The sequence below is a fragment of the Caloenas nicobarica genome, chromosome 3, assembly GCF_036013445.1.
Source record: "Caloenas nicobarica isolate bCalNic1 chromosome 3, bCalNic1.hap1, whole genome shotgun sequence".
Lineage (NCBI taxonomy): Eukaryota > Metazoa > Chordata > Aves > Columbiformes > Columbidae > Caloenas > Caloenas nicobarica.
Window position 1 is genome coordinate 104,010,166 of NC_088247.1, and position 15,663 is coordinate 104,025,828.

Genomic DNA, 15,663 nt, shown 5'->3' on the forward strand with positions numbered 1-15,663 from the left:
AGTTTTCCATGTAAAACTAAACCACGCAACATTTCAAAGCAATACATTTTGAGTAGACTATCAAAATAATCTTATGTTATTTTTCCCTTATTTTTCTAGCCCTGTTTCCTTCACTCTCAGCACTTTGTAAGGACATCTTCGTGTGTGTGTGTGTGTGTGTGTGTGTGTGTGTGTGTGTGTGTGTGTGTTCGACATTATGCCTGTTGCAAAGTTCAGTAAACACTTAAACTATGTTGTTGCTTTCTTTCAAAGCCACAATTACAGTTCACTTTACCAAAGGCCAGAGCACTTGGCTCATCCTTGTGCCAGCTCAACTCAGACATAGGGCGCAATACAGCCGACTCCCTAGGATGTGCCTTCCACCCCCAAATTTTCCACTTAAGCAAATTAATGATCAGGAAAGATGGGATCCACCCAGAAGACAGAAAACCACTTATTCAGCAAGTCAAAAATGGATATGCTGGCACTGAAACTTATAGTTGAAAGTGAAATGCATCCTACAAAGAATCCCAGATTTCAGCTGCCTGCTAACTAAGTATTTCAGGGATGTCCCTAAGATGATTTTTACATAGAACAAATAGTACCTTCTTGTTAAAAGTAAAGAAGAGGCTGGCTTGATAGGGACTAGACAGTTCTTTTATCCCTCTAACGCGCGTATTCCCTTATGTTCAATATTTCTCAGAAAGGATGTCACTTCCACTGAGAATTCTGCTGCTCTACATTTTAAGAACTCAAGTGTTCCAGTGAAGCCCAACTTAAATTCCAGAAGTTGATAAAGGAAATGGAAAGAGAAGAAAAAAAATGCACCTGGTGGTTTAGAATGCTAAAATCCTTCAGACTAAAACACAGTGTCAACTAGAAATCCAGAAACACATTGATCAAGGTAACCTCACATACCTTATGGAAGTAGGTGTGTTTATGCTTTGCATGCCTATATTTTCACATGCAAAAGATGACATCCAAATGTAGGTAACTGGAGAGCTTGCTCTGTAGTCTTAACTGTCCCTCCCATAAACTTAACCAACAAAAATAACAATTAACATAGGTGTTTCATAATCCTTCCAAAATATTTGCTTAGTGAGAAGGTGAGGATTGTTTTACCATTAAATAGAAAAAGAAGACTGTTTAACGTGGGTGTGTGCCAATATATGAAAAATGTTTTAAATGAATATTTTTGCAGTGGTCTGGAGGATCATGAGCCGAACACTCCCTAGCTGCAAATCCGCTCGGCACTGAACCACTGTGCAACCCTGCACAGAACGAATAGATGGAGGAAAGAAAGCCGAAATGAAAATGACTTCAGCACATTATCACCTATAATTCTGTACTATTGAAGAAGATGGAATGTCCTCAATGAAATTTAGGACAGCGACAGACTCAGATGCACCCTTACTAAAGAAAGGGCTGTCTCAGAAGACACGAAAGGCAGCAGCACAGACCTGCTGAAGGGGCACGCAAAGCACCCATGGCACAATCCTGTGCCTGGGACTACGTGCCCAGAGAGGATCTTCTGCTGCCTTCAGGGGAAATTTCTTCCAGCAGCTCCCAGACCTTCTAATTTTTATTTATTGGTTTTAAACTTAAAAGGATTTAGACAAAGCCAAGCGTTTTACACCTCAATTTCCACCTGACATAAAATGGAGAGAAAACCTGGCTCGCCAATAAAGTAATTAAGGAGTTAAAAGTCTCAGTTGTAGGGAAAATAAATTTTACATGTTTGAGGTAACACAACATGTGTAAATAAAGTGTAGATACCTAGCTTAAGATGGTAAGGGTTTTACTTCAGCCCACACCTGGACTTTTGATAATGCAAATATAAGCTTTTAACACAGGCCATGAGGAATTAAGTAACAATGCAACCTTGAAACTGAAACTCATATTAATGCATGTAGAGGCTCTTTCTAGGGGGAAAAAAAAAAAAAAAGGTGCTACAATTCTATAAAACACGAATTGATGTTTATTCCTAATAAATGTGAAATCTTACCCAGTATGATGCTACAGTTTGCAGAAAACTGGCACAAGACAATATTTAACCTTGGCCTGCAAGCAAGCATTGCTTCATTAGTGCAAATTAGTAATTTAAGGTATCAGGGGAAGATATAAGCTTTACACAAACTCCCATGGAAGTTGTGCATTTGTAAGAGATATACGTACTTTCTTCCTTATTGCGAACACCTGCATACACTTAACTTAGATGAAGTTTTCTTTCTAAAGCTAGTCTTGGAGCTGTCAATGCCATTTGGTAATGATAGCGCTGGTTCATTTGTAACAATAACGAAAGCTAAGATACACATTAAAGAAAAGGCCACTTTACTAACATTCTGAGCCATCATTTAACTATCAGGTTAAATACCACATTATTTGTTCACAGAAACTAACTGATCAGAAATGAAAAACTGTCGAACTTTTATGTTCTGATCGATGTTATCTCAAAGTTTCTATCCCATGTTCATTTAAACTAAAAAGCGGACAAAAACATGGAAAAAAATACCCTAAAAACAGTAGTACTGCTGTTATTTTCAGCTAGCAACTTTTCTCCTTCTTCAATTCAGTAGCTATCAGGAGACAGCACTGAAAACATCATGCAATTTCTCTGCACAATTCTACTAATACGTAGACTTTCGTCTCCTTCCCACTATAAATTGATCCCGTAGTCCCACAATGCTAGTGCAGAAATGGCATTCAAGTTTGGAACTTCAAATCATGAAATACAGTCAGAGAAATTTCATTTAAGTAACGCTGAGGCTGCTTGTATATGGTGTTCGAGAACTTTGGCCAATGTACTTTAGGAAAGAAAAGGGACTTGCAGGTGGCATTGCAGTGGTCTGCACACCAGCTACCACTGCGCTCAGCATCACTCCCAAACACAACTAACTGACAACGGAAAAGTGATTAACGATAGAAAAGAGCAAAAGGGGCGGCACGCTGAGAACAAAAACTGAAAGACAACTTTTAAAAGGCACAAAAACATCGAGATGAAAAGAAAAGTACAAGACTATATGGTTAATGTGAAAATCTATCCTGAAAGAACTAGGGCACTAAAAAGAAACAAACCAAAACAATCTGCTGTCTCATATGAAAAAAAGCTTGAATGAAACATGCTTAAAGCATGATTTCTAGTTCACTAGCTACTACTCAGATCAAATGCTGATTCATGCTGGCTCTTCATCTGAAAGATCACCACTACAGCTGTGACATTACCCATCCTTTAGTGGGATGTGTCCTTCCCTGAGTGCAGCACACTCTCAAAAGGGATGTGGCCACCACAGTTAAACTTTCAGGAAAAGAGCGCAAGTGGCATTTAGATGATGTGTTTTCTTCTCCTTTTTCTTTTGCTTTACCAGTTGCAAACATCCTAACAAAACTAACAGTGGAATGGGTCTCATTTCAAAGGCTTATAATTTAAAATAAAGCGCTCTTTACATTTTTAATCTCTGAAAACCACCCCCTTATAAAGCAGTATTAATGATAAAATGCCAAAGTGGCATTTAGAAATTCATCAACATGGGAACCTCACTGACAAGGCCACAAATCAAACAATAAAGGCCTAAGAACGTCTAAGGGCTTTTTTTTTTTCCCTAAACATTTGTAGTAATAAATATGCAAGCATAATAATTAGTATGTTGGTTTGAACAGCAATAGTACTGAATTTTCTAACAATATTTTACATCAACACCTATTTCATCTTGGGGACACTATTTGAGGATAGAAACATCACATCTGCTGCATATTACACACTAATAGTGCTGAATTACAGTGGGTTTGATCTGTTTGGAGGAAAAGGTAGAGATGGTGGGCATCTGCTCTTCTGGGAAGAGTTACTGCCACATATGCAGAAGTATTGGGTAAAACACAGCAGTTTACGTACTACACGAAGTACTCTCCACCTGGTAACAGGAGACAGCATCTCAACAGCTTACCCAAAAACACATTTCAAAAGTTAGATCCAAGTTAAACTGAATCCAAAAACCTTTCATATCAGGTCCTAAGTGAACAAACAGTCTCTCAGAAATAGCACAGCTGAAATCTTCAAATTCAAGAAAACTGCTTAAGGAAAATACTATGCTCGCATTTTTCCACAAAGCACTATCGCAAAGAGCTCTTTTAAGCAGGTAGACACAGTTATTCTACAAAACTAGAAGACTTCAAAATATTCCAAATATTTTCAAATATTTTCAAAATATTAGCACCTCTTCACCTTAAAGTACTCCGAGCTACAGCTCTTTCATGAAAAGCCACAATCTCAAAGGAAACAAAACGCAACACAGCAAAAAACCAAAACCAACCACAATACCCCTTTTGGGAAAAAAACAAACAAACAACAACCACCACATTTTTTTGGAGCAAAGCAGCCAAGTGGGAACAGTAAAAGAAGGAATGGCTGGTATTGATTCTGATAAAGGGTGATAGATGGACATATCAAGCGATCTCATTCTGCCAAGTGAATGATTCAGCTCCACCAATTGGGTGTGATCTATTGAGTGCATTTGAAAATTCTGCCTCTTATATAAGGTAATCTTTTGTTCTGTATACAAGGACTACGATGGAATTCAGTAGACAATGATACATTAAAGCAAAGATGATGCTAGTTTTGTAGAAAAATCAATCATGGCCTCCAAAACAGCTAGACACAAACAACTTAGTATTTTCCTTCGAACAGAACAAATTATTTTTTATATACCAAGGTAAAGCCAAGTGCCACAATTTCAGTACTTCCACTTACTTAGCAAGATGCTCTCACTTTATTTTAAAGCTAACATCATTAAGTCCAAAAGAAAGTGGTGACAAAAAAAAAAATCCAAAGCAGGCCATACAACGGTGTGTTTTAAACTTCCATATAAACTCAACAAAATAAGAAACAGAATCTGATCCTTCAATAAACCTGTTTGAAGTTGATCATATTTCACAAACAGGTTTCCAGTTTTGCTGTTATAAATTATGGATCATTAACTTTGAAACATGCCAGTGTGCAAGATTCACCACATGCATTCAGATATTCACTCACATCTCCGACCACATGGTACAAGTTCAGTAACAGTTCTCAATAACCACAAGATGTAGGCAGGTCAGTTCTATCGCACTTACTATTACAGCGAATACTTGTTATCAGCTTGAACTCTTCAACAGGAATTATTTTCACTCCATTAAGTAACTCCACGTAACTTCAACAGGAATTTGGAGCTCAAATTACTTACCTGTGAACATAATGCAACTGATGAACGGAATCAATAGCTATCACCATTTCGGCCAAATAAAAGCGAGCCATATCTTCAGGTAGTCTGTCCTCAAACTTGCTGAGCAACGTAAGCAGGTCTCCTCCAACATAGTAATCCATAACCAGGTACTATGGAGTGGGAATGACAAGTAAAGACACGGGGAAAAAAAATGATTGGTTGAGAGAATCAGAGACTAAAAACTAATTTAAACATCAAAATTAATTTCTTGCAAAAATTATTATAGGCATTAAAAAAGCAGACCAAGATGCTTAAATGTTCTGAAAAAAGTAACTGGTTCAGCCTCATTTTAATATTTAACCTACTTGAATGTTTCATATGTATACCTCTCCAAATACAGTAAGCCTCACGACAAAACAGTATCAGCTCCATCCAATGTCCCATCACCAAACATAAAATATTTAGATACTCTGGATTCCCTTATAAAAACAATACCTTTTGATAGAATACAAAAATAAAGGATTAAAGCACAGACCTATAAAAACAAAATCTTTTGTGTTAACTTGGGATCTCATTTAAGGGCTCTCATTTCCCAGGCTTCACTTCCTGTTTTTTCCAACCATCTTCTTCTCCCATTAGACAAACAATTTTGGAGAGAAAGTTTTCAGACTACTCAGATTACGGTGAAGATTTAGAGACTTCCAGTGGCTCATGGTACAATTTCAGATACTGTTGACATTGTGCATAACACAGGATCTGCCAACATACAGTGGAAGGTGTCACCTTCTCTAATTGAACTGATAGGGAAAAATACACTTGATTTCTGATTTATTAATGAAACATAAAGCCTGCTTGCTATTGAATCAGGTGCCAAGACTTTGAAGAGATCAGAACCTTTCTCCATTTTACCATGACAGAACAAAATGCCACTTCCTTTAGAGACATGGTCAAAATGAGTGGACAAAGTAAACCAAGGTGGGAAATTCATGATTAATATATTAGTTTAGTTTGTTTTAATTGTGGAACAGCAACTGCAAGGGCAAATGGGGAAAAGGAAAAAAAAAAATCAAACTAATATCTAACAAACTAAGTATAAGCAATCTAATTTAACATCCATTACTATGACATTACTTTCAAACACCATTGTGGACAGACTAATTGGAATAGTTTCCCACTACAGTATGTAGCATCTCAGAGATTTTGCCTAGAGTTCCGACCTCTGCTTCCAGGAAGGCAGGATATATCCACATTTGAAGTAGAGATTTTAACAATAGTGTATAATGAATCCCAAATAATAAAAAAATATTAAAGATGCAGTAATCTATATCACAATTTGATCCTTTAAAATTTTGGTAAAGCAACTTAAAGGGACTTTTTATAATCAGTTCTTCTAATTTGTTCAAGTCTTTCCCACCTTCAGAAAGAAATTAAAATGTATGTAAAGAATTCTGCAAAATTATACCAGCTATAAGGAAGACGTGGAGCATGCAGAAATCTTATGTGCCTGTTTCGTTCCCTCATACTTTCCATAACAATACAGGTGATGAACAAAGATTTTAACAATTTGATACAGAATAACCTGGGCATCCTCATTGATTCCAAGCGCAGGAAAACAGTATCAAATGCATTTCCGCTAAATTCTAAATGTGCTGACATTCAAAATTTCATCTGTTGCTTTGTGACATGAATAGTAAACTTCTTAAATTATGCTCACAAGCCTTACACAAAATAAATATCTTCGGTGGTGCTCCTATGCTCCCTCTGAAACAAGATCTACAGTATTAGCTTCTCATGTTTTGCAGTTTTAGAAGATACATTAAGCCTTTGGAACTTAACATAATTTTCATTATACTGATACACTATACAGTGAGGTCTGCAAGAGCTTAACTTATTGCTTTGAAAGTATATTGAAAAAAAACCTCTTAAGATACTCATAACTGATGTGGGATCTCTGCAGTCATTCTTCAGCATTTTTAAAAGCAGTACAACCCAGTAACTGGATATACCAAAATAAAGGAATTTTGGCTTTTACAACACAGGACTCTCCTGCACGTCCCATTTTACAAGAGCAACACACTAGTCTAATCACAAGGAAACCCCCAACTCCTCAAATATGTCAGCATTTAATACTGTGAGTTACAGTTTAAGTTGTGCACTTGAAGTTAAACACATGCATCAGAATCAAAGCTAAGTTTAACAACTACATTTTTAATAAAACACTCCAGTCAATGCAGAGCATCCCTTCCAATGTCAAACAAAATCTCAAAAACAATTTTTAAAAAAAGCTTTAAAAATATTTTCTAAATGCCCACCATTATCCAGATCTATTCAAGTCTCAAATACTTCTCAAAACACAACTGTACAAAAGCACCATCCTTCCAAGAGAAGGAAAAAGCACAGATTTAAGGACAGTAAATTCCAGTAACTAGTGGAAGTTTAACGTGGGCATTTAATCCTAAATCACAGAATCATTTACATCGGAAGAGACCTCTTGAAATCATCTACTCCAGTCTCATCTACTCAAGCAACGTCAGCTAGCGCAGGCTGACAAGCACTGGGTCCAGTTGGGTTTTGAGTAACTCTCAGGATAGACTCCACCACCACTCCAGGCAACTTGTTCCAGTGTTTGACCACCCTCACAGTAAAAAAATATCTTCTTGTGTTCAGACAAAATTTGATTTGTTCCATTTTGTGTCCCAGCTCTCTCAGCCTCTCCTCTTATGAGGAGGATGCTCCAGTACCTTTATTATCTTTCTGGTCTTCCACTGCACTTGCTCCAGTAGCTCCACCTCCCTTTTGCGCTGGGGAGGCCAGAACTGGACACAGTATTTCAGATGCAGCCGTACCAGGGCTGAGCAGAGCAGAAGGGCCTGCACTTTTCTGCTGACAACGCTTTTCCTAATGCAGCCCAGGATACTCTTGGTCTTTTCTGCTGCGAGGGTGCATTGCTGGCTTATGGTCAGCTTGTTATCTACCAGGACCTCAAGCCTGCAGCCCCCAGCATGTACTGGTGCCTGGAGTTACACACAGAATTACAGAATCATTTTGGCTGGAAGAGACCCTCAAGTTCATTGACTCCACTAAACCACATCCCTAATAACCTTGCCCACATGTTTTTTAAACACCTCCAGGGATGGTGACTCAACCACTTCCCTGGGCAGCCAGTTCCAATGCCTGACAACCCTTTCCAGGAAGAAATTCCTCCTAATATCCAATCTGAACCTCCCCTGGTGCAACTTGAGGCCATTTCCTCTTGTCCTCTCACTTGTTACTTGGGAGAAGAGACTTAACAACCTCCATGCTACAACCTCCTTTCAGGTAGTTGTTGAGAGCAAGGAGGTCTCCCCTCAGCCTCCTTTTCTCCAGGTTATTCCTCCTCAGATGCAGGACACTGCATTTCCCTTTGTTGATCTTCATGAGACTTCTCTCTGCGCAGTTCTCCAGCGTATCGAGGTCCATCTGAGTGACGGCACAGCCAACTGGCATCTCAGCCACTTCTCCCAGCTTTTTATCACCAGCAAACTTGCCAAGGGTGCATTCCATCCCATTGTCCAGGGCATTAATGAAGATGTCGGCCCCAGTACTGAGCCTTGGGTTACACCATCACAGACTGGCCTCCACCTGGACTTCATGTAACTGACCACGATCACCTGGGCACAGTAGTTCAGCCAATTTTCAACCCACTCCACTGTTGTTCGTTTAACACATGCTTTGTCAGCCTACGATGATGTTATGGCAAAAGCATTACTAAAGTCAAGGTAAACAACATCCACTGCTCAACGACATCTACTGCTCAGTCTACACAGATGTTTTTTTAAAGGCCACTTCTGTTATATTTTACTTGAATAAAAAGCACATAGAAACTAGTGATACATTCACACTAAAATGATGAAAAACAGTATTACTGGTATTTTCCTCAGCAGGCTGCAGAACTAGCTCTTGTTTAGGAGACTATCAAAGGTAAAGAACAGAAGCTGCTCTGTGCTTGGTGAAAATAAGGAAACTGACAAGATTAAAACAAATTCTAGCAGGCTGTTGCAGATATATATTTTCTTTGAAATACTGTTAATAGTAAGATCAGAACTACAGAAAACATGACATTATTTTTACTGTCCACATTACCAAAACATGAAGCTGGCTGGGACATATTTAAGGCAACAGCTGGATTCACAAATGCAGAGCTTTGTTTCTACGAAAACTCCACCAAAATCCATGGATCTTCTAGTATCTGAGCTGACAGAACAAAAAGTAATAGAAAGGCAAAAAGAACTGCAGTTGTGCAAGAATTCCATGTATAGCACTTCTTTTATTGGACACATTGGGGGAAAAAGATTATGTCTGCATATTAGATTTTTAAGAAAACATTAGAAATTACTAATGATATAGAATCAAAATCAGAGGGCAATAAAACCCAAATAAACAAAATCTATCAATGTGTAGTAGTTGTCTTCAGGCATAAATATTACCAAAACTGTATCATGATCAAAACATATTTTAAGTGGGAAAGATTTCATAGAAAATTGGCACTTTTTCTTCACATTAACTTCTTGCAATTCTTTCAAAATACTTGAAAACTAAGTCACATTAAATATTAAAGAGACACTTTAATCTACAGTTATAGCTTCCAACTCTTATTTATGAACATTCAGTGGCATTCTTCCATGCTGCAAGAACATTTTATTGCTTTACGACATTTAGTGGGTTTAAGTTCTCTAAAAAGCAAAGACCAATCAAAATGAACTGTTGTTTCAAAAGGGAGCTACTCCCTATTTCTAACTATACAACAGTAATCAGCAATATTAATCACAAAAATTAATGTCAAATAGAACATTTATGTCAGTAAGTGCATTTTTATTTTTATGAATCCAATTTAAGTGGAGTAACAAATTATAAGAAAGAAGATGCAGATAGACCAAGATTTATCAACAAATGCAAGTGGTTTAGAAAACAAAGCTGTATTCCTAAGATATTTCTAGCAAAACTTGAAGTTTCTAACCACTCTGCACCCTTCAAAATCTTATGCACAAAATCGCAGATCCTCACATGGTCTGTATGGTCCATAACACTAAATCAACACATAAACAAAGCATATTTCTGTCTCAAAAGCACAACCAAGGACCTGCATTTCCATCCATATATACATAAAAGCAACACTCACTAAATAGTTTTCATCCTGGAATGCATAATGTAATGTTGTGATCCACTGGTTATCTCCATTCACTAACACATCTCTCTCTTCTCGAAAACAGGCTGTCTGAAGGGGAGAAAAATAATTATAAGGCTTTAAGTAAAATACATGAAGAAATGCATTTTGCAAGTTGACTATGTTTTTTAACACTGTATTTTGGGGAAAAGCATTTAAAACTGCCTCTCAGTTAAAATGTCGTTTGCTACACTCTCCAAACATGCCAAAATCTATGAAAAATTAAGTATCAGAAAAGACTACCTTCCTCAAATTTAAACAGTTGTACTCCTCTATATTGCTAAGTAATTCAGAGAGAGAAATAAGCTGCTGCTTCCCATTGTCTAAAAATCTTAACTTTTCTGTACATACAGATATTGAAATCAAGTATCAGTAATGACAGAACAGCAATATAAGACTGAAGAAAACAATCCATAATAATGGCATTATGTAACTGCAGTAGGAGTTAAAGAGCTAGAATCTGGAGTCTTGTGTCATTGTTTTATCTCATAATGTTTTTAGCCCAGCTTTACGCTTGAATTTTCACATAAGCAAGGTTCTTCTTTTCATTTGAAAGCAGCTGCCAATAACTTCCATGTAGTCGTAATTTTATAATAGTTAACCAGTTGGGATATTCTCCACACTTTCTGCTCAGGAGAAGTAGGACAGAACTGAATATTGCTCTTGCCAGATATAAGCTGTCGATAAGACATCCAGGAGGACCCTCCCCTCAATATACTGGAAAGAAACACAGGAGGTAAAAGGTGCCTTCATAGCAAGAGGAACAGAGGAGGAACAAGAACTGCCAGAAATGCTAAGGAATACCTAAGAGAAGAAGGAGAACACAGGTTTGTATTAAACTAAATAAGATAAAATGTGAAGAAAATAGCCAAGGGGAAAGCAGCAAGGCAGGTAATTCAACTGAGGTCTTGCAGCCTGCCCTGAGAAGTGAAGAAAATACCTCAGCAAAAGCAGCTTTGCAGAATGATGGAAGCAAATGAGCAAACAGACAAGAAGCCAAAGAGAAACCATAGCAAAGAAATATTGTGTCTTGAAAGGACTGAGTTCTGAAGTGAATATCATGAGAAAACAAAAGGTACCAAATAACAAAGCCAACATGTAATTTTGTTCAGAAAAAGGTCTAAAAGATAGTGTAACAGAAAGAATAATAATTGTATGGGGTCTATTTAGAAGGCAGATGGGGAGTCAGAGAAAAACCATAGACCTTAATCTCTTCCAGCACACTCTGCTAATTCACAAAGATGTTTCATCGATTTGAACCATGCTCTCTCTCTTCCATCTTAGGAGACAGCTAAATTTAAAGCAAATCCAAACCTTTTTTTAAAATTTTCTCAATTTCATTTCCAAAAACAATAGGCAAATACCAGAATGCTGACATGGTTGTTGTTGGCTGTGAGATTTGGAGAGTGAAGAATGAAAAGTGAAATATTATTTTAGCTTGAGCTATGCACACAAATACATGCAATAAAAACAGAGCAGAAATAAGTCCCTCCTCCAAGCAAATAAACCACACCAAGTCTTGTTTTGGTGAGTAAGAATAATGCAGAGCAGGAAAAAGAAATGTAGTCATCATAGCACAATGTATGAGATACATCAGTGAAATTGGGGGGGGGGGGGCGGGACGGGGACAAACAACACAAACAAAACAAAAAAAACCCCAACCAACACCACCACCAAAACATACTTTAAACAAATACCTTCAAAGGTTAGTAAATGAAAAATGGACTTCACAGTGGGAGAAGGAGAAAGGATGATCTTCAGAAGGAAGAAAAGCTGTTCTGTGCTTTAGCTTGATTTTTTTTTCCTTCCGTGTTTGTAAACTCTTGACATATTGCAGAGACAGATACTATGAACTCTTGTTTTCACAAGGATAAATGACACTTAGTTTCTCTACTTGTTATGACACAATTCACAGGATTAGTTACTAGAGAGTTTATATAATTCCACTTGTTTTTGCCATGATTTAACAAAAGACTGTGCGATCCTTGAGCACTCTAGACACCCATCTCCGGGCAGTAAGCCTGGAGCTGACAGAAACAGCTACAACCACAGTAGATCACAAGTGAGACAGTAACAGTCAAAGAGTGTAAGTGGTTCATGGGCTTTATATTAATCCATTAAAAAAAAAAAAAAAGGTACTAGCAGTGGTTCTTGTAACTAATGTAATGTAGCTCAATTAAGCTTTTTTAAAATGAAATTTTTTTTTTTTGTGCCTTTGTTTTCAACATTACACTCCATCTTCCTCTCCTTGAATTGTTAGCGGAGACCTCCAGAGGTCATCTAATTCAACTCTCTGTCACAGCAAAGCCAACTTAACACTTTGGTTGTATCCATGCTCTTATCATGGCCTTCAATCAGCAAAGAATTCCGGCTGCTCGGCTACTTGGTGCTCATGTCCTCACAGCTCAGAGTCAGCACCTTCCAGGCGCGCTGACGGCTTCCACGCTGCACACTGTTTGTCCCGGTCTCTCCTGAGCCTCACCAGGCAGCTCGGTAGCACACGTGCAGCTGTAAGTGACTGTCAACACCCAGGGTAACAGGTCTGGGCGTGTAACAAGTTGTCCTACACTTCCAGGTACTCCTTGTATCAGTAATGTCCCCTCACGTCTCAGAGCTTTCAACAGTGGCGAGTATTTGGAAATCTCATGCTCTTTATAATACAAAAAGTGAACAGTGACCTTGCAACTTGTATAATTTCATTGTAACCAAGCTTTTGCATACGATTACTCTCAGAGCTTGCAGTCATCAAACTTAATCTGGCATTCGCAAGCCTCTTTTTGAGTACATACTCCCTCCGTGCTTTTTCAAATGACTCCCACTTTCCACAGAGTTGATACAGGGGTATATGAACAACGTACTCCTGCCATTTAGGTATACACCTACCTATATGCTTGTCTTGCATTTCTGGACTGCGTGATTTTCCTGCATAATTCAGTGTTAGCACAGCACATTGCTAACAGAGCCAAAATGGGTCATTTTTCCTAGCAGTACTAACAAGTGAGAATTGTTCATCAACATTTAAAAACAACAGGTTGCAGTTGTTGGAGGTCACACTTTGTAATGCATTTTCACTCCAGACAGTTCTCTTTCCACTGTATACCCATGGGTTACAAACACATGGAAAAACAGAGCTGTAATTCTTTTTAGGCTAATGGTAGAGACTTTCAGAAATTCAGCTGGACCCATGGGAAGAGTATTTTTTAATATCTTGCATAGAGAGAAAAATCTTTCAAACCCATTTATAACTGTATTTTAACGGAAAGAAACAGCTTTTAAACTAACTTTAAAAGGGTACCTTTAAAAATGAAGTCGAACTTTATTTCTGGTCTTTTTTTTTTTTTTTTCTTCACTGAAATAATAAAGTTTACACTAATGACATCTGTCTTGGAGAGAAACACCTCTTTGTATCGAGACCAATACCAGATTGCTCGGTATCTGAATAATTTCTGGACAAAGAGGAAACACATTGTGTACATCTAACTACAATCTGCATGCCATTTATATTTCTTAATGTGATTAAAAGAGACAGGATGTGTGCAGATCAGAAATTGGCTTTAATTTGTCTGGATACTTTTTTTTTTTTAAAGTGTGATGGTTAACCATTGATCTCATTTCCTAAGAAGATATAATTAAAACATAAATGCAGAAATTGTCTAAGAGTAGTAGCAAAGTAGGAGTTTCAAACAAAAATTGAGGTTGCACATAATAGGACCAGACAAGTTGGAAGAGACACCAAGATGGTGCTCACACTCTCCAAACTAAAGCAAAGCCAAAGGCCAAAGTAACTTTGTATGTGTAAGACACTGAGTTATATTTTTATGAGTTTATTTTTAGGATGTTTATTTTTAGTATGCATCGATGAAGAATTTCAAAGCAATTTAAAGAGTTAGAGACATGTTCTGTTTGAAATTAATAAACAAGTCTTCAGGTGTAGACTGCATTTTGTAAGGTTCTTTCCAAAGGAATCCAGAGAAATGTATTGAGGATTCTATGAAGAGTGGAGGAGTGTAATGAAAGTAGGAACCCAAGGCAAAGCAGGGCTAGTGAGAGAGCTGGTCCACCTTTTCCAGAACACAGAACGGACTCAAGCTTTAACGAGGAACTTTTCATCACAAATTTTTGCAGACAGACCTTTTTATGAAATATGCACTAGAATTAATTTTATCTTTCTGAATTTTTCAATCTCCAAATTGACTAAGCTCTAACTATTGATCAACTAATAGGCTTGGTGAGTTATCGCTCAGTAATTACCCTTCAGCATGGAAAGTACTTGCCAAGGACTACAATCCTAACTGGAATAAATGCATTAAAAGATTGCTTGTAGCGTTGGTAATTCTTGGGCAACTACAAAAAAGGTATAATGTCTAAAACATCCAGATTCCATGCCATTTGAACCCTTAAGATGAACTGCTTTAAGCTTATTTTAGTATTAATCTTCATATTCTCAGTAGGCACTGAAGCACCTCTTCAATCCCTCTATACGTACAGAGTCTTGTGGAAAGGGAAGTAACAGTTCAGCACAGTAAGAGGGTGCATGATTACAGAAAACATTTCTGTGATCTTACTTCAGCTCTCTTCAGCATCTCCCACTTATTAAGTATCTTCATGGCAAAAACTTTATCTGCATTCTTCAGTTTTACTACTGCAACCTGGAAAAGGTAAATTAATAGATAAATAAGTTAAAACATTAAAAAGCATGTTGTTTTAATTATTATGAAAACTTGTAGGTTTTGGGTTTTTTTCTTCAGTGTTCCGGACACTTAGCTTTACTATCCACACAATACCATACCATCACCATCGAGAAAGAGTAAGACCACAACAGTACAGGATATTTATTCTGCAAAAGTTCCAAGTCTGTTTTAAGCTTTCACTGTGTATCACGCTTTCGTTATGTATCATTTTTTCTCGGTAACTGTCAATGAAGAATGGTATTTCTCACCCTCACGCTTCTTGCGCAATCATACTATCATGAAGCTATCACTAGCTGCATGCTTTATGTTCTTGCACTTATCCTTCCGGTCCTACATAATAATTTAAACTACAGAACTGTCAAGAAAAGACAACAATGTAGTAGTTTCTAAAACAAAATAAACAACATATTTTAGGTTTTAGACACAAATTAGATTGTAGGTTTGCCACAAAACTTCCACTCTCGTTTCAAATAATGCACTAGACTTTCTTCAAAGATATAATAAAGTATTAATTCATGTTTTTTCCACCTGAAGTTCGAAGAGTTCTTGATCATGCTTGTTGTTAGTGGCAGAGAAACAGCAAAATCCACATTTT

The 15,663-nt window shown here is 37.4% G+C and overlaps 1 protein-coding gene across 15 annotated transcripts in view; it reads right to left on the bottom strand.

The window, feature by feature from the left end:
* Positions 1-15,663, bottom strand: part of CDC42BPA (CDC42 binding protein kinase alpha) — a 191,198-nt gene that overhangs the window by 108,594 nt on the left and 66,941 nt on the right. For all 15 annotated transcript variants that reach the window (XM_065630409.1, XM_065630404.1, XM_065630407.1 and 12 more), the window contains exons 4-6: positions 14,943-15,026; positions 10,333-10,428; positions 5,196-5,344 (exon numbers count right to left, since the gene is read on the bottom strand). In XM_065630409.1, the coding sequence (XP_065486481.1) occupies positions 5,196-5,344; positions 10,333-10,428; positions 14,943-15,026 (329 nt within the window). The remainder of the gene's footprint in view (positions 1-5,195; positions 5,345-10,332; positions 10,429-14,942; positions 15,027-15,663) is intronic.